Genomic DNA, 25,353 nt, shown 5'->3' on the forward strand with positions numbered 1-25,353 from the left:
TAGTTATTAATGTTGAGGAGATCTTTCACTAGACCAGGTTGCTCAATGCATCCCCATCCAACCTATCCTTGAATACTTCCAGGGATGGGACATCCACATCTTCTCAGGGCAACTTGTACCAGTGCCTCACCATCTTTACAGCAAATAATTTCTCCCTAATATCTAACCTAAATTTGTCCTCTTTCAGTTCAAAGCCTTGTCCTATCACTACATGCCCTTGTAAAAGTCACTGTTATGGCATGGAAACATATTGCTTTGTTTTGAAAAAGAAGCCACTGGGAAGGTTATGGATCTGTTCAACATGGTGTCAGCATGTGCCCAAGGCTAAAACGAAGTTTGGAAAATTCTACTGAGCAGCTAGTCTCTGTTCTGTCTGCAAAACCTGCATCCTGTTGGAAGCCCAGGAAACATACAGCAGACTTGTGTCTCCCCCTCTTAAATGACACTTTGATTTGGAGGAGAAATTGAAACATTTCATTCCATTTGTTGCTGCTTTCCTTACTGTAATTTAAAAAAAAAACCTCTTTCAGATGAGAAGCTCTGTGGGATTGGATCTAGAGATCCACCAATCTTATTTTTCTGTAATGTGTAAAGGTCCCAGTATATGAATCAAGAAACATTTTGACAATGCACATACCAGGATCTTTTGGGTTTTTCTGTGCAGCACCAGAAGTTTGCCTCAATGATCCTTGCAAGGTCCCTTCCAACACAGGACATTTCGTAATAAAATAATTGCATGACAAATAATTTGTGTTTGTGAGGTCTTGAAGATACCAGAAGGATTGAGTGAAACAAGCTAGGTCTAGAGCATTCACTGGTAGCAGTAAATAAAGCTAAAAAAATCAAGTTGTAAGTTTGGGGAGCCTTGGGACAAACATTACTGGAAAGAGAGGTACCAGATTTGTGCCTGTGTTGACAGAGGCAATTGTGACACCACCAGAAACAGAATTTTAAAATCTTGGTTACAGCATGCCACATCATAGCTGTATGCTGCCTTTGCTTTCCCTGACAAAAGATATTCTTACAGCACCTCTCAAATTTTTACATTTCCTAGAAGTTTATTGCCAAAAAGGCATTTGAGATCCTAATAACACTTACTTACTTAAATGCTTCCTTTTGAAATTTAAGTATATATAGTCATAGCAGTGGAACCATAGAATGAATTTATGGCATCTATTAAACACTGTTGTTTTCTATTCTTGTATAATATAATACCCAGCAATATAAACCCAGTAAAAATTCAACATAGTTCTGTACTATATTAATCGTTGCCATAAAAATGCAAGGGCACTCAAAGGTCTCCATATGACAAAATTTAACTAGCTTTATGATTTGTGTGCAATATAATCAAGCTGATCAAAATACAAACACTGTAATAGAAGGCAGATCTAAAAGCACTATTTACTTTAAAACGCTTTAAAGGATGCTGTAGAACAGCCTTTCCAAAAGCATTTATGGATTTAATTACACATGAATACAATCTTAAACTACTTTGAAGACAGCAGACTATAATTATAAAGAAGCTGTAGCAACAAATATTCAGCAAACCATTTTGAAAACTCACTTCAACACCTAGACAAACATTTTCAGGTTAGAAGACAACTAAAAACACAGTGGATAGACATATAGCAATGGTAAGAATTAGAAGTGTCTTTCCACCAAAAAAAAAAAAAAAGCTAACTCATGAACAGATTAAATTTTGTGGCATTCGATGCACTTACTTCTTTTTAATCTACTATCCACTTATATGACTTCTTCCCTTAACAGATACCTATTCTTAAACAAACACAGGATGTCTTCAGAAAACAGAGTTGAACTATTTACAGTAGCAATCATAATAGTAACTTATCATTGATGCCCTCAGGACATAGTGCATGCATGTTCACAGGAAAAAGCAATCTTCTCTAAGACAAACAGACAACTTCAAGCTCATGGAACAAAAGTTTAGGACCAGCAAAACAAACTTTTCCCACTTCTGCTGTAATATGGCATCTTGTGAAAGACACAATTATTCTGCAAGCATAATTTCTAGTGCTCTGTGGTTGTCCAATTGCTATTAAAGGCAAATATAGGCTAACAACAAATACTTTACAACTCATACTTGAAAACAGGTTTTTGGCAAGACTATGACTAAACAAACCAGAACAATTAAAAAAACCTGCAGCTACATGCAAAGTATTATGAGTGATACATTTTACTATTGTTCCCTATTTCCACTTGCAGATCACCTATTAGATTCTTATTTATCCAACTGTACAGGTGTAGAGGATGTGATTGCATGAGCACAGACAGCAGGGCATGCAACTTTGACCATAATCACAGGTCACATAATAATAGAGCTTGCTTCTATTATCACATAATAATAGAGCTTGCTCTTCATCACAACTTAGAATTGGCCAGTCAGGAATCCTTACATATCAATTTATTTTTTTGCGTATCTCATTGCTATGCATGGTCCCAAACGCTGTATTACAGAAGTGAGAAAAAACTCACTTTCACTTGTAGTGAAAAGCCACTTCTAGTTTTTCACCCTCTCAATCATTCAAATGATACAGTGACATAACAGATCTGCAATTTGCCACAAAATCAACATGTTCACCTACTATCTTCCAAAGTCCACAATCTCAGGGCACCTCAGATTTCAAACTGGTCAGCTTTTACATAGGAGATTGTCAGAATTTTGAATATTTTTACTTTGCACTGTATTTACAAATTACATTTTAAACCTACTATATTCAATTAAAATAAATATTTTATATTTTTATAATTAAAGAGGCTGCTTTAATTAAAAGGATGCACCATAAAAGGATGCTCAGCAAAGGCCATCAGAAAAATTCCATGCTTATACCATCACCCCCTGCATCAACTGAGCCTAACAATCGTAGCTTATTTTCCATATGGAAGACATGAAGGCAAAATACAACATCTTGACAACATATTACACAACTGTTTTCTGGACAGGCACCAAAAGTGAGGATTAGGAATCCTCACTTCCAAAGGGCAGAAGAAAAAGAGCACTTATGTACAGGATAACTAACCCCACAGCTTTGATAAATGAAAATTGAACAGCCCCTTTCTGAACAGAAAAGACTGGAGACATCTGTAATGATGATCTGGGCTTTTCCTCTTGTCCTTAAAGCTAATGGCCTGTGGAACAACACTGTTGCTCTCTAGAGCAGGAAGGAGCCATGGACAGCAGAGACAAATCAGATGGAACAAAACCTGTATTCATAACCCCTTAGCCCAGGAGAAGGCTCAATTCCAACTTTTAAGTTTGTCCAATGGAGATTCTGACAAAAATTAACAGACTAATTTGGCAAACCATACCTTTCCAAGTGAAATCAATTACTGATTGTCAGGGGTTCTCAAAGAGCTCGAAACCCAGTGCGTATCACTGAGAAGCCCAGGGAAGCAATGCTGTTGCAGCAGCATTGACTGCACCAGGCTGCTGAGATCTCTGAGCAGGTACCATGAGCTTTGGCCACAAGGAGAGAGAGATTCTCAGCAATGTCAGCCCAGTTCACTTTAACCAACTAATTCTGTGGAGAGACAGGGAAGAGAACTCTATTCTGATCCACACTTCTGGCCTAGCCTTGATGTTCTCCCCCTTCACCTATCTTTACTTTCCTCACTTAAAAAATGTTACAACTATTCCTTTACTTCAGTTAAAGTAGAAAGGAGAGTCTCAGCCCATAGTACAAAACTCACAATGTATGAAACATTCATGTGCACACATGCATCAGGACAGTCTGCCCCTCTTTCTGCTGTTTAGGTCACTACCAACACAAACCACAACCAGTATGGTTAAAGTAGTTTGACTACAGGTTTGCAACAACAAAGCAGGCACAGTCCCACCCAATGCAAGTCACTGCCAAGACTGGGGTGATAGCAAGAACCTTTTATTTAAGGCTGGAAGTTAAAACATTTAGACCTTTCCTTTCCAACAGTCTATCCACATAATATCAGCAGTGACTGTGAATGGAATTATCCACATTTCCCCAAGGGTAACACATAAAAGGACTTTTTCCTGCTTTACTTTTTTGCTTTTGTTTTGCTGTTCATGTCAAGGACACGACATAGGAAAGGGAGGAGTAGACAGGATATGCTATATGAACACTGTTATTACTTTAACTTAGTATTTTCCAATGGGAAACCATGTGAGAGAGGGGAAGAGTCTCATAGGAAGCTTTCCACACTCTGAGTTACAGACTGGCTCCAGGAACCTCCCAGACATGTTTCCCATGATTACCTCCTATTTCATGGCTGCCTTTAATAGTTGGCTGAGTTGGTTTCTCTTCTTTTAAGAGCTTTCTCTCCACCATTTCTTGCGTAAATGTTATTTCTGTTTTGTTCTAACAGCAGACATATTCCTTAGCACAACAGCTGATTCCAGTCAAGCCATTTCAAGACGTGAATTTATAATTATAAACAAAGACAAATGTAAGTAAGTCCAAAGTAAACCAGAAAACTAAAAGCACATTTGCATCATTACTTATTATATACAAATTATAGCAAGCAAAGCCGTAAAAATGCGTCATTTATTTCACTTCTCATTGCACAAATTCAAGCAAGACGTTACTAAAACTAAAATATCAGTTACTCATGATTTTCAGGAAGAAGATGCTAACATTGATGCAATGTTGCCACAGTGCAACACTTTAGCCACACCCAGCATTTGAAAGTAGAAAGAGCTACAGGGAGCTTTTTGTTATCCTTGTGCTGCTTTGAAACAAAATTATTCACCTACTGATGTCATATTTTGAAACCAAGAAAAACTTACTTTCTGATTTTCTGAAACAGGAAAATGCATTTTCCAGTATTTTTCCTTCTAATATACATCAGTAAAAGACCACGCTTCCACTAGGTCTCCTTGGGTATTTTTGCATGGTTCTCACCCCTGTAGAGGCTTCTGTCCTTGTTTTTCTATCCAAAACAACAAGTGATGTGAAAATTACATTTTGTATTTTCCTGCAGTCACATTTAAAGGTTGGGGACAGAAAGAATGCCTGATTATCTCTGTTGAAAAAAGCTTAACATTATACGCAAATAGATAAAAGAAGTCTCAAGGGGTAGTACAGAGTATCAGAGTGGTACAGAGTATATGTGTAAGCACACAGTCAGGCACACTGTTTCCAAGACAGAGTCCTAAACAGGTATAAAGGTGACAAGTGTCCTATCATAAAAACTGTTTTACAAGAAAAAAAAAAAGATTTGGACTATTTTCCCTCTGAGGTTTATGTAGGTAGAATTCTCCATCATTATTTTAATAGGAACTTTACCTGGTTAAGAAATTTCAATCAGGAACAGAAAGGAAATAAATTATAACCTTTGTTACAAGCTGCCACACGCTTACAGTCTCCACAGTTACACAGATTCACAAATTTATCTGCCTGTTCCCACACATCCAATTGACACATCTGATGCAGACACCATGGTGGAAGAAGCAGAAACATGTACTTGAAAAACTGGTACTTCTGAGAGAAGCTACTAGCTATGTGAAATATGTTGATTTTTATTTTCATTGGTTGGTTGAGTTCTTAATCCCAAAAGACTTCAAATGATTTTACAATAATGTTTTTCTTTTAGAAGGAAACATCTATCAGTTTCAGATCCCTACAAATATCTTTAGTTTTTATATTAACCACCTCTGTTTTACTTCTCCTCCCTTCAAGGGTATAAACTTAAAAGTAATCTTATCTACTCAATTCATCTGAAATAGGCATTACATCTCCTTCTGTATTCTTGCAAAGATGTAGGTTTTCTCTGAAGGCAGCACAGGCTGTTTTGCCATAGATCACTATATAAACTATTCCTCCATCTCATAACCTGTACGTGCCATAAAAACAGGAAGCCTATTTAATGGTGTAGTACAGTTGATGTCATGAGTGCTTTACAGTGTTACTGATAAGCAGCTTGATAACAGACTGACAGTTGAGATGTCTGTAGTCCAAAGGATTAAGAGCCTTGCTTGCAGCACTGTACCATGGGGACATGTAGAACAGGAAGTGCCCAAGTAACTCAGCACAAGCTGAACACATGGTGTTGCTAAGGACTGGCATCTGAGAGACTGCTTAGATTTTGGATAAAAATCAGTCACCTAGCAAACAGAAAATGGACTGAATCTGCAAAACAGCATGCAGCAGAAAGCACAAGACCCAAGGAATTAATTAGAAGAGAAATATGAACTGGAGTTTTGTGATTTCTTCTTGACATTAGTAAGGAGCACACAACACCTGATAGGTGCCAGACTGCTGACACACCTGAGCAACAAATCCAGTGACAGTTACAAGCACAAGCAGGGTATGGTGCAGAGGCAGAAACTATCACACTCTATTTCTACAAAGCTCTCACTTCAGCAGGCCTCTCTGTTAACTACGATACCAAAGCTGTCCAAATCTACCCTCCAGATCACCTGAAACTCACTTTCCAATGACAGATCTTTTTATGTACTCTCTGCACCTGGCGTTTTCCTAAAGGAACTATTTTAACCTTCAAATGCACTTTATATGGAACATATGTCCTGCCCTGTACAGTGTGGCCAAAACATTACATCTCCAGACACTCTGAAGCCTAGTCATCATCCTCCTCCCTGTCCTCCCTTAAGTACCCGCAGTCAGTGAAATCAATTTCTTTCAGCATTTTCATGAATGAAGCTAGCTCTTTTCATTTTGCAAGTTAAAACATTTGATAAAATTAAGTATTTTCTGCCCAAAAGCTCAGAGTGAGATACTAGTTATACAACTATGACTGTAACTGCAGTCACCACAACTTCGCAGGGCTACTACTTACTCTAGTATACAGACACCTGACCCATTTTAAACTAAAGCAGAACCAATTACTGTCAGAGGATGTACTTTTCTGTACATTTTACCTGCTCATACCCAGGTCTGCAATACACACATATTTGTACTTGGACATACCCTCAAATTATTTTGAACAGCTTACTCTAGCCTTCTAAAGACATTTGAGTACCTTGCAGCCACTGAAACCTCAGACTGTAACCCTCTCTGATCCTTAAGATAGTATATTCTTATCACAGAGGAATTTTTAGACAGAAAGTCTTCCTAAGAAATTTAAATACCGTAAGGAAATATGCCTTTGACTCTTCTACCATTTAAAAGACTTATGGATGCTGAAAACAGAAAGCAGGCAAATATAACGGGAAAAAAACCTCAAGCAGATATTAAACTCTACCTGGAAGCAAATTCTATGAACAAAAGAAAATGTTAAGGTTTGAGATTCTGTCCTCAAGTAAGATTTACTGATGGCACATGGCCCTCATCACTGTTGCTCAAAACTTGCCCATACTTTTAACTATATGAGGTGGTATGTTCCAGGCTTCCTCCTGAAAAGTGTTAACAGAAGGAGCAGCATTCCCATATCAAAAGCTCCAGAATAGGAAGCACGATTTGAGCAACCAAGTTACACTGTTTACATTACATTATTGTAATGTATTCATTAAAATTAATTTCTACAAAATCCCATGCATCTAACTGTTCTAATCTTTTCTTAGAACAACTGAGAGCAGAAAAAAAATGCGAGCATATTTGGGACATGTACTTGAGATAAAATTCCTTTTTCTTTTATATAAGGTTTGGTAAGCTTAACAGCATTTCCAAAATGTTAAGGCTCTCCAGACAAAACTTACAATATGTGCGTTTAGCTAACATGTGTCAATATGTGACATTACTCAAACATGATAGATATTTAATGGCAAATGTACATAAACCCTCCAGCAGTCACATTACACAAGAATTCTCAGGAATTGATGCACATGAATTCTATATTTTCTTAGACCTCAAGAGGTTGGCTGAATTTTTCTTTACTTTTTTAAACTAAAGTAGAAGATACTTTTTCTCTTCTGGTTTTAGAAAATCTTTGACAGGACAAAAATCTACTGTAGTCTCTTTATGCAAACTAGCATGACAAATCCTTTTTGCTATCTGCATTACTTAAACACAATCCTAAAAAACTTAAGTAACTTCTTTTCACTCAAATGGCATTAACACTAATATAAAATACTTAGTTAGAATGTTGCCTTACCGTGTAAATGCCAATTCTACAAACAGCAAATGAGAGCTGGATACATTCAGACATAGTCTAAAGGAATTAAAATAAAGACATTATCAAGAACACTATTTATTAAGAACTACTTCCCATCTCTCCCCTCTCCCCTGAAAGAAATACCTTCTTCAAGGCTGTATTAAACAATCTGAGAAAAATGCCATACAAATTCATGTTATACAGATACATACTACCTTTCATACAGAAGCAGCTAAGTGTAGAGGTGTCAATACCTTACTAGTTCAGTATTTCATTATAGGTCTCAAATTACCGAACGATCCCCAAAATGCCTGTACACAACATTTATGATTTACATATAAGCTTTCAGTCTCATTCATTTTTATCTACTCTGATTTTAAAACAATCTGCAAAAATCATTTTAATGGTCTCCTTTTCAGCCTCTTAGTGGACTGTAAAGAGGTTGTGTTTATATGTTAGTTTTTCTCTTCCTTTACTGTCACTGAAACTGCCTTCCTCCATATACCAGAACAATGCATATAATTTAATGCGTGCAAATCTCTGGAGACTTATTCCTTTATCTTTCTGATATTTTCATTTTCAAAGTAGAACATGAAAATAAAACATTTTATTCAATCTGTTCTTACAGCTGGGAATAATCATGTTAAAAAGTTTTACCCTCGACTTGCTCAACTTCCAATCTGCTGTGATGCCACAATTCTATGTCTTCTGCAGTCACCCAGAGAGGCTGAGGATGGACTACGAATTTCTGATGAAACAGATGAAAAACACCTTCTTTAATTAGCACAACAAAGCCAGGAAATAAATTCAGCTCTATAACACCAAAGTAAAAACTACTGTATGTTTGCCGTATTTCCTATACAACTAGGTAAAATAAACTAAGCCTACAATGATTTACTCAGAAGAGTAATTCAGGAATTACTTTATACAAGGTATTTGAAAGACAAAACTTAAAGCCTTCAAGTAGAACATTTTTATTACATGTTTAACAAGTTCACGCATTATCTAAGATAAAGTGCTGGATGATACAGACTTCAAACATACCAGTCAAAACACCTTTTCAGCATCTGCTTTCTAATTTTTCCCTCCCTCCATAAAAAAAGAAAACCCTTATTTGAAATACTCATTTAATTAGAATTGGGATTTTTAAAAAATCAAAAGAACAGATCTTATTAATTTTAAGTAATAAAAAAAATGTGTAGCAACGTTTTGTTTTTGCTGTTAACTGTTACATCTAAATTTTAAACAGTATTTCACTGAACTGTCTGAAAGTCAAAAAGCACAGCACAAAAACATGAAAATAAACTTCAACAGCACAGTTGATTTTCTTTCCTTACTGGAAGTAATCTAGCATGATATTAGTGACAAGGAAATGCTGATGCAAAAGACTATTTCAATTTTAGGAGGTTGGGTTTTTTTTCAGCTTTGAGACCAAACATCCGAGTCTATCTCTTGTGCTCTGAGCTTCTCCCAGAAAGAAAAAAAAAGTGACAGAGAAACAGGAACTGACTTCAAGAAATCATGCAGTTACAAAGTGGTGGGGAGGGGTCATAAACCATACTCCTCCTGACAGTATTTGCAGACCTTGTTCCAAAGGTTCCAGGGATGGATGACTTCCCCAAGCAATTTAGACCAGTGCTTCATTACCCTCTCTACTAGAAAGTTTCCTAATGTTTAACCTTGCTCTGTGGCAATTTAAGCCCATACTTAAACACGGGGTGATACATTTACATTTTCAGTATCCTGGCAGAATGTATGTTGCTGCCAGACACAACTTTATATACAAAGTAAATAATTATTTCAGCTTGCAAGAGAAGTAAACATGTAACAGCAGAAAACCATTATAGCTTCGCCATGCATACAGTTTGCTTTCATCCTAGACTAGCACAGCATTATAAATTGTTTTCTTTTTAAAATTTTTGTTCAGGGCGTACATTAGTCAGAGAACTAATCTGTAGTTCAAATTCTCCAGCAAGCCCTTGTAGATCCCTGCTTCACTAGAACAAAGGACTCTACATCCCATGTTTCCTTACTCATCTGTTGTTGGGTTTGCTACTGTTAACGTTCTGGAACCACAGGCTATTATTACATGGCATGAATTTTGTCACATACAGTACAATTGAGTGCTTCCCTTATGCATTTCCTAGTGAAATATTAAGATAATCCCTTCTTCAAGCACCCAGGATAAAGCTTATAAACTACATTCTATTGTGGTAAAAAAGATTCATTAAACCCAATGCTACTATTAATATCTATTATATTCACCTATCCTTCCTTCTGAAAATTTACATTCCCTCCCCAGTAGCATTTCAGTTTAATCCTTGAAAAAGTGACAGGAATTTATTTAAATACTTAAAAGTTTTATGACACTATCCTTCAGACTATCACTCCAACCACTGAATTAGATATAGCTGATAATCTGCTGCTGCAATGGGGAGTTTATTCTTGATACTTGTAATCTTTCATTGCTTTGGTTGTGCAACTCACTTAGGACCACACAATTGGGCAATAAAACAATTGTTGGAAAATTTGCGTGTAATTTACTTACAGTTTATTGTTGCTTTCTGAAAGGATTTTACACGGTAAGCATGAAAATAAAAGAAAAATAATGTAAAAAACCTACAAATACTACGAAAGAAAGATACCTTGTTTGACACAATTCTACAAAGACTAGTTCTTCACAGCAGTGCCTTCACACATCTAAAGTGAAAAACAGAGTCATCAGATCAAATATGTCAAAAAATATATGCATTCATCTCTGCCAAAATCCCCCTTCTGCCTAGGCAAAGGGTTATCTCACAAACATTAAATAATTTCTCCCAGTGGAAAGCAAACTCATGGCTACCCTTCCTACTCGCCCAAGACTTTGTTATTTTAATTGCACTTGTAAAAATTACTTAGGCCTTGTTTATAATGACTTAGATGCCTGTCCTGCAGCTGTGCAACATTCAATTCACAACAAGCATCTGTTTTGTCCATTTTTCCAAGTATTCAGCTATCAGTACAAATATCAGTAAAAAACAATTTCAGTATTTGATGTTTAAAAAAAAAAAATCTCATTCATTTCTGACACAGGCACACAGTCTGCAACTCACAAAGCCATTGTTTTAAATAATATCTGTTTTGTCGGCAAATACAAGATTAAATCCCTACTCACAATATTTACAAGAGAGTAGATTTTGAAAAGATTAATTAGAGCATGTTCTGCAACGGATGACTTCAAAGCAAGCACCGAGTTGAAAGCACTAGCCTCAACAACCTTGATGGGCAAAAGGGAAGGGCAATCCTGATCACGTTCTCAGAAAAGAACCAAAAGGCACAACACCTGACAGAATTGCAGGAGCCAGCCAAATCTGCAACCCAGCGGAAATACTCACCTCAACCCACTGTGACATAATCCTAAATAAATCACAGCACTGAATATAACTCCAAGATCACAATAACAGAAAACAACATGAGAAAAGGAAGATGTTAGAGGGTTTTTTCTGCTGATATGTTTCTTTAGTACACCAAAGATCAAGGAACACTTCTGCTCATTTATAATGAAGTAATACAATCCAGTAATCATTTCCAATTGCTGGATCTTCCAGGCAAATTTTTTTCCGTCTCTATTTCTATTTGCATCTTTTTCAGCGTATAAAATTGCAAAAATTAGGAACACAAGTGTATAAAATATGCAGGTTTTAAGGTACCTTTATGTACAGAACCTGAAACAAATTCTCAGTGCTTATGTGTTTTAAGGAACATGTGGGTACCCAAAAGCACACACAATGACACTACAGTAAAGGTAGCAAGAACTTTGACCAGAACTGCTGTTTGTTAACCTTGTGTACTGAACTCCAACTAGGAACTCCAAGGCTCCCCTTCCTGCACAAGATGTCACAGCCCTCTAGCACATTTCATTATTAACATTTCTAATTTTAACTCTTTGAATTCTTTTTAATACTGTTCTTGGGGACAAAAGACACAAAATATTTTCATATTCTTATTTAATGCTGAATAATTGGATTTCTAGAATACCACTCTTCTTGTACATAACCATTAGAAAAACAAATCTTAGTTTAGAGACGAGAAGAAACCTCATGTTGATGGAAAAGCAATGATATGTGAACAGGAAATAGGACTAGATCCAAGAACTTGGATCATAAAAAGTAATCAAGTGGATGCACCAGAGAACAATGCTCTCCTCTCTTTTAGGCAACAGTCTCAGTAGAACAGTTTTCCCTGACTGTTTCCAGGACTGCAGTGGCTCAGGCAGTGAAAGATGCAGATCAGCCAGCAGAAAATTAATAGCTGCAAGAACAGCATAGACATTTTTCAAGAATTCTGGACCTTTTCTCCAGTCTTGCTGAAACTTGAAATTATGCAAGCTTCTAGGCAAGAAGAAAGCACTGAGAAAAGAGATAACTCATTGTAAAGTGCATCACCTCTCTACATAAGATGTCTATAGGAGTTTCAGGTTCACTCAGTGTTGTGGGTCTTACATAAAAAGTCATAAATTTGTTAACACAGATGTCCGAAAGCAAATAACCTTTCCTCATACATCAAGGCAGCACCTCCAAGCACAAGGAATCTGTTAGCTATATGCCCCTGGAGTAGATTAAGTATCTTCATAAATACCTCTGAACTAAAAAGTCTCACCTCCTGTGCAGTCAATGCAAGTCTGAATACACTGGAGAGTACTCCTGGACACCACTTAGAATATCTCAATTTTCTGTTCCAGAACTGATTCTAGCTGTTCTCTCAGTGAGGAGGAATAATGGATGTACTTAGTCCACAGCAAAGCATCAGGACATCTAGGGAATCATACCCCATGGACCTATCCTATGTTCCAGTAATCACAACTTCAGGATTTCCTACCATCACATCTGAATATCATGTTAATACCCATCCACAATGGACCTGTCTTTGAAGACAGTGCACGAATTCCTGGTCCATTCATTTTGACCTCCCCAGCATTACTGCACAAGTGAGAATTCAACTACACTCACATGAAAACAGTTCTTGGATTATAACAGTCAGTGAGTTCTTCTAAAGGGAAAAAATTGCTTATTGCCTAGTTACTCTCTCTCTGATTTCAAAGACATCTAGAATGTTGCTTCCTCATACCAGTCAGTTGTCTCTTCTTCAGACTAAAGGGCTATATCCCTGCTTGTATGGAAGCAACTGCTTTTCTTCAAATACCATATCATCCTTCTCTGTATTTTCTTTGGGTTTTAGATATTCTTCCTGAGATGATGCAACCAGAAATGTAGCATGTAAGGCAAGAGTAAACCTTACATTTAGGCAGTGCAAAAATGAGATCTTTCCATCTTTTTCCTTCTTAATACTCTAAACTTGTTGACAGATGTCTGGGTTGAGATGACATTTTAGAGAAGGATCCTCATTCCCTTCCCTAAGCACTGATGGTATTTTAGGGCCTATCCATGCATCTGTACTGCCATGTGACTTCTTCTATAAATATATGCAACTTTGCCTGCATCAACGCTGAATTTCATCTGCCGTCTTATTACGAATACCAAAAAAGGTACTAGTTTTTTTACTAGGTTCAATATGCTTTCTTAATATTTGTCTCTGCATCAACCCATTCCAAGCATATGCAGTTTATACAACTAAACACAAACATGAAATTCCCTTGTAATCTCTGCATTCACTTCTCCCTCTTATTCACTGCCAGAGCTGTGCTCTCAATGCTCACTTGTATTTCTCATAAAATTTGTATAACAGAACACAAAATGATTACTTCATTTTTAATTGTTTTTAAGTTTTTCACCTCTATTAGAATCAAAATCATGTAAAGGAAGACTAGGCAATTGTTGTTGTAAAAGCTAATAAAATGTGGAAAACAGATGTTTCTCCCATACAAAAGCTCCAAGTCATAACAAAAAAAAAAAGAAATCTGCAAACTTACTTCCCCCATATCAACAGTTCCTAGTGGATCTTGGATGCCATCTTGCTTACTCAGACTCTCTAATGCCAAAAGCTAATGTGGGTCCTGTGAACGAATTTTTCTTCTGTTGCTCCACCAAAACATACAGCAGAGCATCAAACACTCATGCTCTTCCTACTGTTTGTTCTTATAAGCAACAAAGCTCTAGGGCAGGATGGTATCTAGTGTAAGAGCATGTCAGCTGCATTTCCTGCTTTGTGTCTCTTCCCCAGACAGAAGGAACTTACACAGTCGTTGGCAATTAATTTAGTCACCTCACCAGGTTGCCGGAGAGAAAAAATAAATTCTGTATGCTGAAGAGCTCTGGCATGAGATGAGCCATCTTTTATCAGATTGCAAATACCCTACTTATGTCCACAAAGACTTCTTTATCGTCACACAGTCAGTTTGCATTTCAAAGAGTTATGCTGCACACACAGTGAAAAACAGCAAAACCAACATACTGCAGAGCAGTATGAGCCAAAACACAAAGAAGCGCAAGATTTTAAATACTGTTGTGGGCTTTTATGGTAAGGCTTTACAGCTTTTTGGGCTCATATTTGTGGTTTTAAACTAAATAAAAATGCCTCTTTTAGTAACAGAGAGCTAATATGCTCACATAATCATAAAACTTCAGAATTCAGTTTAAGAGAATAAACATCACAAGCTGGCAGTATTAAAAAACATGAGTTGATGATACTGACAACAAGCCAAAAATGTTAATCAGCATGTGGTATTAGAAGGAATATTTTATCCTTCCTAAATGCAGATATTCTCCCTTATTAAAAGCATGCATTTCTAACCTTTTGTGAAATTCATCACCATGTTGCCTTAAGCTTGGAGGTCTGACTGAAGAATTCAGGAGCAGCACACTGCAGAGCAACAGTCTGGTAGTACATAGCAGGAGCTGGAATTGAAGACCAAGTATTCTTACTACATACTTCAGACACTAGCTCTGATCTAGGCCTGTGGTATAAAAACCCATTAGTGAAGTAAATCTTTCCATCTGGTTTCATTTGAAAGATATTAAATTCATGTCATCTGTGATTGCTCTGCAATGCCAACCTATGACCATAAGCATTACCTTCTTCAATTAGAAGACTCACATCTGATCCAAACATAAATACAGTTGCATGCACCCTTACAGCTGTTGTTTTCTTTCCTGCAGTTACATCTTTATTTTGAAACAACTGTCAGACTCCTCATCCTTGTGTCTAATCAACTTCAAACTGAAGGAAGGATAATAAAATAAAAGCCATGGTGCTCTACAGACAGTATAAATTTTCAAGGCTGCTATAGTTGATAGATAATCAACATAGAGCCCAAATAATCCTTCTTGTTACATGACAGAAGACAGAATTCATATGAGAGGAGCGTTAAACAAACAGTAAGAGGACATGGCCCTATGTACAGACTGTGGCTGCTCATGTTGCAGGCAATGCATCAAAATCATGCATTTGCCAAAGAAGAAAAATTCAGAATTGCTAGTAGGAACCTTTACCCATTTTTCCTTATTCAAAGGACAGCATCTACGGGTTTACAAAGTTTCAGTGAAGTAAAACTCTTACCTTCAAACATATGCATCTATAATATAGATTTGTGGTATAAGAAAAAAAATATTTCCTATGACCTGCAAATACCAAACAATGGAACTGGCAACTGCAATGGGAAGACAAAATCTGAAATATACAAGAATCATTAAATGATCTTGATCTATCCCATATTGGCACTTTCTGAATTTAACCTGTCCAATGAAAATAAAGAGTCTAACTATTTAAAAGAAAGGTCTTAAAATTAAGAGGCTCAAGAAAGTTGCTCAGAAACTCTTTTTTTCCCCCTAACACTTTAAGAACACTAATTTAGTATATGCAGCTTTCCCCAACCAAGACTTTGTCTGAACTCTGTCTAGTATGTGAGGTCAAGACTGCTCAGAAACCAAACAGACACTTTTAACTCACTTCAAGGCTTATTCACATATTCATCTAAGATTTGAAAATTTAGTTCAGTTTACGCAAAAAATCACCAAATTTTAGGTTTCATGTCCATGTATACAGAAGTAAAAGTTGTATCTGCTATCAAGTGTACAAAGAACAGAAAAAACCCACCCAAACTTGTTTTAATTAAAGAAACCAATCCCCAACAAAGCAGCAAGGATTCTAGCACATAGGAGTGTGCACTCTCTTTACATTGCAGAACTTATGTTCCTGTTAAACTCCTCAGTAAAGGGACAAAAAAAAAAAAAATAAAAAAAATTACTAAAGCTGAAGCAGTTGATCATTCAAGAAGAGTTATCTTCCATTTCAGGTCAGAATATGCTATTCAATACCTGCCCAAGAAATATTTTTATATACAACTAAGGCAGTACATAGTATCTTGGGATATAATTTAGGGACAAGCTATCACAATGAAAATGCTAAAAGATACAAAATTAAACAGGTTATCATTTTTTTCTTATAAACCTCTTAAGCCAATATCACATCTTTCTTTTGTGAAGAGACACATTCAAATTTCTACATCACTCTCTCAAGCAGTTTTTAAAAATTCTACACACATCAGCCTAATACATTAAACAGAAGCATGTAAGAACTTTATCCAGTGCAGAGGATGCCGCTGAAGAAGTGTATTGTGAAAGTCTACTCAGGAGCATAAAATCTGCATTGTAGTTGTAGCACATAAGAAAAACCAAAGCATTTTTATTGTTTCCTTACAAGTTCTCCAAGCAAAAACTGTAAGAATGGTTGCATGCCATGCTTTTCACAAGATGCATCATGGCATAACTTCTTAAATTAAGCAAAGCCTACTGAACAGAGGCCAACCAACACAAGTCTCTGAATACGCTAAAACCCATCCAGACACAACGTAGCAAGAATGAAGCCGAAGAAGGACCCTGGAATATGTAGCCACAAAAATCTACAAGTCTACATTGATGCAGCTGGGTTCGCATAGTATGTTTTTAAGGAGTTAACTAAACACAATAACAACATGTGTAAGTTAAAAGTGCCTCTGAGTGAAGATGTATTCTTTTCAAGAGGTTGGACTTGCTTTAGCCATGTTGAGTAAAAAAAAAACCCCACAAACCACCACACTACTCCTAACATCACAACTATATCAACAGGAAAAGAGGCACCAGGCCAGTGCTACGTTTCTGCTACGATATAAAACTGCACAAACAGACCAGAGCATCACAGAAGATGCTTTTAGTACCAATTTATTATCAAATGGCATTAGCCATAAATCAAGGATCACACTCTGTGCAGGGGAGGCCTACTCATTTCTGGTATCTGCCCATAAAAGTTTCAGGTCATAGTCCAAGCTGGCTACAACTGACTTCGCTCTGAGAAGGTTTTGAATGCTTACAATAACCCGATAATATTAGAAGGTGCTTCAGATGTTCAGTATTTCTTGGGATCTACTTAAGGGAGAAAAGACATCTCCATCAATGTAGGCCCAATCCAGCTAAAATCAGGAAAAGAACCTTCCTATGCAAATTTGGGAAGAGCTGGCTGAGGGTATACTCCTTGTGGAGATGGACTGACTCCTAAGTTCATGCTGCAAACCTGACCTCATCTGTCCTCACCTCCTTCCACAAAACTCCCTCACTCAGCCCCACAGATAACCAAAACTGTCAAATACTCTGTGTCAGCACTATTGCAAGCAGAAATACTTCATCCTTTGCTCTCTGCCTCACACTGCAAGCAGAGGAGAAAACTTCACAGCCTGCAGGCTGCAACAAAGGTGCCCAGCATGAGGAACAGCAAAATGACCTTCTGTTTGTGTTTTCATGCCCATGTATGAGCAAGAATCCAAGATAAATACACAAATACAAAATCTCTTAACATGCACAAACCACAAAATTCCTCTTTTTGCTATGGAAATTAGACAATTGTTCTACAGATATAGGTTAACATTCACACTGTAACTTCATGTCTTGCATAGCTAAAGAGTAGGCGCATCTTTACACCAGGGCAGACTGTAACAACAAGCTGAAAATAGGTGTACACAACTAGTTGCCTAACTCACTTTTTTTTTTTTTTTTTTTTTTTTTTTTTGTCAAAGCAGACTTTCAGCGGTGCCTGAACCTCATGATCATTGAGGTTTTTTAGAACTGACACCACAGAAGGCCACACAACAAAAAAGAGAAAAAGGATCAGCTGCAGAATAAGACTCAGGGGGGAAAGGAAAAAAAAAAAAAAGAAAAAGGAAGGTAGAGCTATTTAATCCCCTCCCCCCTTTAGTTAATACAAAAACATGCTCTCCGTTTGCAAGGCTTATTAAATTTATTATTCTCAGAGTGGCTGGCCTTCCACACAACAGCCTGTAGCAGTTAAAAAGGTTAATGTAAGCATTTCAAAAAGTACAGAATGGCCAGTTTCATCTGGACATAAGTTTATAAAGGAAAAAATCTAAGAAACAGCTCCAGGCTCTCAAGGAGCTATGAGGCTGCACTTGATGCCCAGCAAGTTTATTATCAGTATTTCATTAACCAGGTTCTTAAAGAGAAGTGTGCCTACTGTTTCAGCCACACAGGACTCATTTAGTAGTGTCTCTCTGTAGTATTCAAATTCAGAAAGGCCAGCCTAAAACATCTGGGGGGGGGGGGAGGCTTAATAAACCAAAATAAATCTTAGCTACATAGACACAAGAATAGTAAAGTATGATTTTAATGCATTTCTGGTTTAGTTAACTGCCAGTAAAGGAAAAGCCAGACACTGCGTGCATCTGTCATCTCAGAATGGAAAATATTCTGTTCATTAGAAAGGGCATTTCCAGAGATTCTGTTGCATTTGATGTGCCTTTCTTGAAAGCCTACACTCGTGAGCATCCCGTAAGAAAAAGTATGAATGACAGAGTCAAGATTCTGACTCCGAATACTTCCTGGTCGCACTTGACACCAGCAACGAACAGGGATGGCCAGAAGACGCCTGCTCTTCATTGCCCCAGATGACGCCTCGCAGTACTTCACGGTGAAGGAGTGGGCACCAGCTCACAGCACACGGCTCGAAGCAACAAGACTGGAGCAATGGGATGCCAAGAGGACTGCAGCGATGGGAAGTGCTCGCTACGCCCCCCCACTGCTAGACTGAAAAGACCAGGTAAGCAGGTACCATACTAAAACAAAGCCCCCTGCTCCCTGGCCAGCAGTGCCACAGGGTTTTTGCTCGCCCACGGTGCGCGGGCGAGGGCAAACACCAGCCACGACCCCAGCTGAGGTGCACGCCCGTGATACGATCTTTCACAGCCGAATGAAGCCAATATTCATTAAAGAGGCATAAACACTAGTCCCGAATACCAGCTGCCCGGGCGCTCGGCTGATCCCGCCGGCGGTAGCAATTTAGTTCACTGAAGCATGCCCTAAGCTCCAGCATTTAGGAAAAAAACAGCGACCCGGGTCACGGCTTTAGGAACCTAATAGCGGGCAAATGAGCGGGGCCCGGCCGCTTTATCGCCCGTTAACAGCCCGGCGGGCCGGGCGCGGCAGCGCGGCCGAACCCGGCTGCCCCCGGCCCCGGGCTGCCCCCCGCACACGGTCGCGCCGCGGACGCCGCCCCAGCCGCTCGGTGAGATGTCCGACGGTCCGCTGCCGCCGGGAACCTACCAGGTAATCCATGTACCGGGGAGGCGCCGGGCGCCGCGCCGCCGAGCTCTCCGGAGGGGCCGCGGGCGCCCGCCCGGCTGACAGCGGCGCTGGGCCGGCGGGGCGGCGGCGGGGCGGCGGCGGGGCAGCGGCGGGGCAGCGGCGGGGCGGCGGCGCGGGGCGCTCGGGGCCGGGCGGGCGCGCCGGGGGCGGGCGGGGGGCGCGGGCGCTGCCCCGGCGGCGCTGTCAGAGCCGCGCTGCCGCCCGCACCTCGCGGCGGAGGGAGCGGGGCAGGGGCGGGCGGGGGCGGGACGCGCCGTCAGCTGATCGCACACGTGGGGGCGCGGCCGGGCCGCCCTTAAAGGCGTAGGAGCGGGGTAGCGGCGCGGGGTCCGGTGTGCCGCGCCCCACCGGGCTCCAGGGAGGGGCTGCGGAGATGGAGAACCGACCGCAGCACAAGGGCGGGGAGGAGTGCCTGAGGGAGCTGGGACTGTTTAGCCCAGAGAAAAAGAGGCTCTGGTGTGACCTCATCGCTCTCTACAGGTCCCTGGAAGGAGACTGTAGCCATATGGGGGTCGGTCTTTTCTCCCAGCAGCCAGTGACAGGACGAGAGGACATGGTCTTGAGCAAAGCCGGGGAGTGTTAGGTTGGGCATCAGGAAGAATTTCTTCAAAGAAGGGGTGATTAGATACTAGAATGGCTTGCCCAGGGGAGGCTGAGGAGTCACCATCGCTGGAGGTGTTTAAGGAAAGCCTGGACATGGCACTTTGTGTCATGGTATAGTTGAGATTGTGGTCTTTGGTCACCGATTGGACTCGATGATCTCATAGGTTTCTTTCCCTATCTAATTGATTCTGTATTCCCGTAAGCACGCGTGAGAGCAACGCCCGTGTCTTCTACTGCAACCTGACATCCTAAACTGGAGGCTTTTCCACAAATTTGTGGTTTTAGCAGGAATGCCAGACTCCGGGAAAAATGGAAATAAACTTCTCCATGTGTGTGACAGTGGGACAGGAAATCTTAAAGTGAGGCATCAAGTGAAAGAATAAGGGGGAAAAAACAGTGCAGTGAAAAGAACTAGGAGAGTAGGTAAAGAGCTAGAAGAAAGGAGGTGTAAATGAGGAGCCAGGAGCAACTGAGAATCAATATCTGTAAGGATACTGGGTAAGCTGTTCACCTAGATCTAGTAAACTGGGGTGGGGGGAGGGAAATTACAATTGCTGCTCTGAATTTTGTAAGGCCTGTTGTGGACAGTCTCCGCTACTGTATCCAGAGAGCGTTGGTAAGATGTTCCCCTTGTGCCTGCCCAAAACACATCTTGTCAATGGATAATTCATTTCGCTCATACATCTAGTCTAGAAAAAAACTGATTCCTTTTACTATACTTTGGGATTCAATATCAAATACATCTGCACAGCAAATTGAGTTTAATTCAGATGAGTACAAATGAATTTTTTCTTAATATTCAATAATTTAGAAGTTCACTAATTCTAGTACTTTAATAGGTAATGAGTGGAAGGAGGGATACAGGCTTGCCCGTTCCTGCTATTCAGCATTTTGACTGTTTTTTGTGTAGTCACAGCCATTGCTGACACCTGTCTCTTGATCCTGAAATGTACTTTTGGCAGGGGGAACTACAGTGTAAAGACTACTTTAGCCTTTACTACTGTAGTGGCTAAAGTAGGCGTCTCAATAATTGAACACAGGAGCTGCAAGAAACTCTGATTTCATCATACTTCTGTCACCACATGTGATTTTAAACATTTTTAACATTTTACATTGCTTTCCCCTGAACCTTTAAAATGCTTTATTTCTTCTTTTTTAGCAGTAACACATCATTCTTAAGAGACTTGCTGCCTTTTGATGCTTCTCTAAATGAAGAGTGACTGAAATGAGAATACTGAAATGAAATGAGATTATTTCAGAACTCACTATCTGCTGTGAGACAGATAGGAAAGGACTGGGAATTTTTCTTCTATGGCTGATTGAGAAGAAAATAGAATCTATGTGTAGAAAGTTGCTGCAGAAATGCTGCTGTGATAGGAAAAGAAGTAATTCATTGCAGAAAGGAAGATTCAGTTCAGCCACTGGAAACTAAGGGGAAGGATATTTGAACAGTGACATTCATCACAATCAAAGCTAGTAGAATTTCTGAAAGTAGCCATGAGTTATAATAACATTTCTCAGATGTAGCTTAATTTAGTTACTTAGCACGGATGTACATCTGAAGAAAAAGAACTAGACTACCCTCTGTTTTATATGAAACTGATACATCTGGTTTTGAAGATGCAGTGTGTTTATATATCCAAAGAAAAATGTTTATTCTGTTTTATAAATGCAATTTTCTTCCTAGTTTATAAACAAAAACTCATGATCTGTACACAAAATCAGTTAAAAAAATAAATCAAGAAATTTCTCACGCATACCCTGAAAATCCCACAAACTTGATCAAGAGAGAAGCCAAGCTTAAATTTATGTATTAGTCATTCTGTTCACTGTAAATACATCATTCCTTTGGCCATTGCATAGCCTTATCACATATTAATTTTATTACATGAAGTGGAGGTTAACATTGAACAACAGCAGAATGTAAGCAGAATACAAGTCCTGTAACACATGCCTTCCAGCCTACATAGCAGCCATGATGTTGCTGAGAGTTTTCTAGCATGTCCTGATTTCTTTAATCTAAAATGAAGTTCAGTTTTATACTGGAATATATACCTAATGAGGTGTTAGTTATCTTCATAAAGAAGCTTGTCAGCAGGAACTCATATGTCAAGATAGGAAGGAAAAGATCAAAGTATTTAAATGGAGCAAACATCATGTGTTGGCTGTGAGGTAATTACTCTGGTTCCAAAAATGGAAGTGAGCTTATGCATAGAAGCACAAATTTATCTTCAGCGAAATCCTGTGGCAAGAATAATTTTCTGCAAACTTGTATGAAAAATAATCAATTTGGGACTCAGACGTTGACCCCGAGAAGTGCTGAGTACAACATTTTATCATCCATTGCATATGTCAGTGCAATTTAATGAGTTTGGACATTTTACCCTAAGAGTAGCACCTGACAAATTCAAACTTTTGTAGGACTAGCAGTTAGCAAACTCTGACAGAGGATTTGACATAAAGATGTGTTTGTTACTTAATAGATATCAGCAAAACTGGAATTTAAAATGTAAATACTAATAAATATGCCTATTTCGAACATATTTGAATGGAATTAGTATATTTTTTGGAATGGCCTAGCCAGCTGTATATATGACAAATTGTCCAGTGAGCATTATCTTGGAAAAAAACTTGAATGACAGGCATACTATTCCAGCTGGTGGATGGGGTCCGCTGCTTGGGACCCAGAGAGCCACAACTACCCCCAGAAGATGTCTCACTAGTAACAGCTTCTTGGGGGATCAGGCGCTCCTCAGCTGGCAGAGGGGCTTCTCAGCTGGCGGGCAGAGCAGTGATTTTTCAGCTCAGTGCTCTTAGCTCATGCCCTTGTGAGTTAGCCCCTCTTTTAGCCGGCCGTGGTGAGAGAGAGAGAGGCCTCGTATGGAATTTCCGCAGGTGGTACTTTATTGAGAGGGTACCAGCGAAAGGGTCCAGGGACGAGGAACCTCTGCCAACTAGAGGAAACCCAGGCGTTTTTATGGGACACCAGGGTGGGAGGAAAAGGGTACAGAACCAATCAATTGTAACAGATCTGCATAAGTTCGCGAGGGGTCTTGTGGGTCTCCGGACAGGTCGCCGTGAATAGGAGGTTTGTCTTTGCCTTAGGGGCTCTGGGTGAAGTTGCAAAAATCTTTCTTAACTCCTCAGCTTGGCTCCCTCCAGGGCAAAGCAGCTGGGGCTCCGCCCACCCCCACAGCGTACATAGTACATCTTTTAGTCACATTGCTTTAATTTCCAGTCTCATTAGTTAAATAGATTCCATCGAGATAATATTTGTGTAGAAGTCCTGCAGAAAGCAGTGCTGCTATTCATCCAGTAGATGCGCATAGATACACGGTTGGCACATCATGATTTGAGTGACCTGAAAACTGGGTATTTTAGAAAAGGTACCCTAAAACAACAAGACCCAGTAACACGTCAGTGACTTAGACAATCTAAACCACTTTGCCATCTGAGAATAATTTCATCCATTAAGAGGACAAAGTGCATGGTATGTTTTATCTCCCCTTGCTCTCTGCATCCCAGCCAATTTTTATTAGGGGAAAGGCAAGTGATATTTTTTTATTATTATTAGCAAGAAGATGGTTGTACTAATCACTAAGTTTTACTGATACAAGGAGCCCTAACAGCTCTGTTTAAGAACATTAATTACTGGAGGGCATAGTGGCACAATACTTTGCCCTTCTAATTAAAACTGAGAAGCAAAGTATTTATTGTCTTTGAAAGTATTGAAAGAGGCTACCTTACTCATACTTATCAACATCAGTTTTCCATTGGTAGAAGGCTGTCACAGCAGACCTGCACAAACTGTCATCTTGGCAACTCATAAGATAATTAGCAGGAAAGCAAAACATGATTTTTACCTTCAGGTTAATACCATATACTTACTCTGGAAAAATAAAATCTTTAGATAAAAACCTCACATAAAAATGTGGGCTTCTTTGACTCAGAATGATCATACAGTAATATAAAGGCTCCCAAATGCTACAAAATCTCTTTATTTATTATGGCTAGAAATTTAGAATTGGATGTCTTAGAAGGTACAAACTGTGGTTACTTCAAGAACAAAAATGATGTGATAAAACAGTCTTTGACTTCACTGGCAGAACACACAAAATGTACAACCAAATAGGAAGTTAAGATTAGTTAGAAGAGTTCTCTTGTTCAGTAGCTGGAAAACTGATAGGAAAAAATATTTGAACTGTCTAATGGTAATAGATTTCTAAGTATACATTTTAACAATAAATGTGTGTGGCCAATTGTGACCGAAAGTATTTCCTAGAAATATCCAGAAGGGCATAAAAAGAGCTGGACAGAAAAATGAAAGAATGAGGTTTTCAGTAGGAGAGTTTGAATATTAAATAGATGCCAAGAGCAGTCAGCAGTTTTATTTGCAGCTCAAATTTCAGTAAGTGACTTGGAGCCTGCTGTTAATCAAACTCATGTAACTCATGGGGAAAGGGAGAAGGTACTCTGAGTAAATAATGCTTGAAGCAATTTGCAGCTCTTTATCTGATATATTGACAAATGTCAACAAGCAGCAATACTACAGCCAAAGGTGAATGAACGCTATGAGAGCAGCAAAACCTCTCAGTCAAAAATCTTTCCCTTTGCTCTAATGCTTTGCACTTGCACCTTCTGGTATTTTGGTAACCATGTGTACTTTGTTATATATATATATATTTTTTTTTTTTTTTCTGTAATTGAACACATAGATATGAAAACAAGCAAACAGATTTTGGAAAGGATTTTTCACCTGTTCTCGCTCTTCTTGTTTCCTGAAATATTTGGCTGACCTTTAGGTAACCTCACTGGCAAAATAACAACAGGCAGTCTAAAAGGAAAGGTTAATGGTGGAACAAGGTCAAAAGTAGAAACCACTTTCCCACTGTAGTTACACTGATTTAAATTTAGTATAATTATAATGAATAATTAATTTAAACCTATGGGATATGAATAAAGTGATTGTAATATTACAGTTGATTTTATGTAATTTATTTACTCCTTCCTGTGCATCAAAATGTTACTGTTGATAAAATGATGCAAAGAAAATTTGCATGAGGAAATTTGAATAGATTATATTTCCAAGCAGGCTGGAATTTGTAAATGATATTTTTCATTTCTGTGTCACCCCAGCTCA

At 38.9% G+C, this 25,353-nt stretch overlaps 1 protein-coding gene across 3 annotated transcripts in view; it reads right to left on the reverse strand.

Moving 5' to 3' along the window:
• ARL15 (ADP ribosylation factor like GTPase 15) overlaps positions 1-19,665 on the reverse strand; it is a 224,695-nt gene extending 205,030 nt beyond the window's left edge. Inside the window, exons 1-4 of one of the 3 annotated variants that reach the window (XM_066339049.1) lie at positions 19,569-19,659; positions 10,689-10,743; positions 8,701-8,791; positions 8,044-8,100 (exon numbers count right to left, since the gene is read on the reverse strand). In XM_066339049.1, coding sequence (XP_066195146.1) covers positions 8,044-8,097 — 54 coding nt within the window. In that variant the 5' untranslated portion in view covers positions 8,098-8,100; positions 8,701-8,791; positions 10,689-10,743; positions 19,569-19,659. Of the gene's footprint in view, positions 1-8,043; positions 8,281-8,700; positions 8,792-10,688; positions 10,744-19,568 lie in introns of those variants that run through there. The other 2 variants (XM_066339051.1, XM_066339050.1) reach the window with 2 other exon arrangements.
• Between the last annotated feature and the right edge of the window lie 5,688 nt (positions 19,666-25,353).

This window comes from Sylvia atricapilla, chromosome Z (genome assembly GCF_009819655.1).
Source record: "Sylvia atricapilla isolate bSylAtr1 chromosome Z, bSylAtr1.pri, whole genome shotgun sequence".
NCBI classification, from domain to species: Eukaryota; Metazoa; Chordata; class Aves; order Passeriformes; family Sylviidae; genus Sylvia; species Sylvia atricapilla.